Source organism: Onychostruthus taczanowskii, unplaced genomic scaffold (genome assembly GCF_017590055.1).
Source record: "Onychostruthus taczanowskii isolate IOZ18803 unplaced genomic scaffold, ASM1759005v1 scaffold5782, whole genome shotgun sequence".
Classification (NCBI taxonomy): Eukaryota; Metazoa; Chordata; class Aves; order Passeriformes; family Passeridae; genus Onychostruthus; species Onychostruthus taczanowskii.
In genome coordinates, this window is record NW_024503438.1 from 1 (window position 1) to 526 (window position 526).

At 57.6% G+C, this 526-nt stretch overlaps 1 gene segment (V, D, J or C); it reads left to right on the forward strand.

The window, feature by feature from the left end:
- Positions 1 to 169: 169 nt before the first annotated feature.
- LOC121343096 lies at positions 170 to 482 on the forward strand (the record flags this gene model as incomplete). The annotated part of the segment is given in 1 exon segment: positions 170 to 482. A coding segment is annotated over 1 exon segment (313 nt), but the record flags the coding sequence as incomplete, so codon positions are not given.
- Positions 483 to 526: the final 44 nt, after the last annotated feature.

The following is a 526-nucleotide window of genomic DNA, read 5'->3' on the forward strand; positions in this document are numbered from 1 at the left end:
ATGGGGATGGGGGGATGGAAAGCTCAGACAGAGGCGTCCAATTCATTAATGAGTGCAGAGGGTCTAATTGCAGGGATTGGGGCACTTTACTATATTGGGAAGATCTGTTGGAGATTTGGGGCCAGACAAAGGGAGTTTGGGGCAAAACCAGTGAAGGTTTGGGGTCGAGAGAGCAGCCGTGACCCTGCTGGAGTCCGGGGGGGACCTCCAGCCCCCCGGGGGGTCCCTGCGCCTCCTCTGCCGAGGGTCCAGGTTCAGTATTGGCAGTTTTGGAATGTTCTGGATCCGTCAGAGACCTGGGCACGCCCTGGAATACATCGCGGGGATCAGCAGCAGTGGTGGATACACCTACTACGCGCCGTCGTTGAAGGGCCGGGTGACGATCTCCAGGGACAACGGGCAGAGCTCGGTGACGCTGACCATGAACAGCCTCACGGACGAGGATTCCAGATCCTATTTCTGTGCCAAATCTGCTTACGCTGGTTGGGGTGCTTATGCCGCTGGTTATGTTGACGACCCCAGTGGT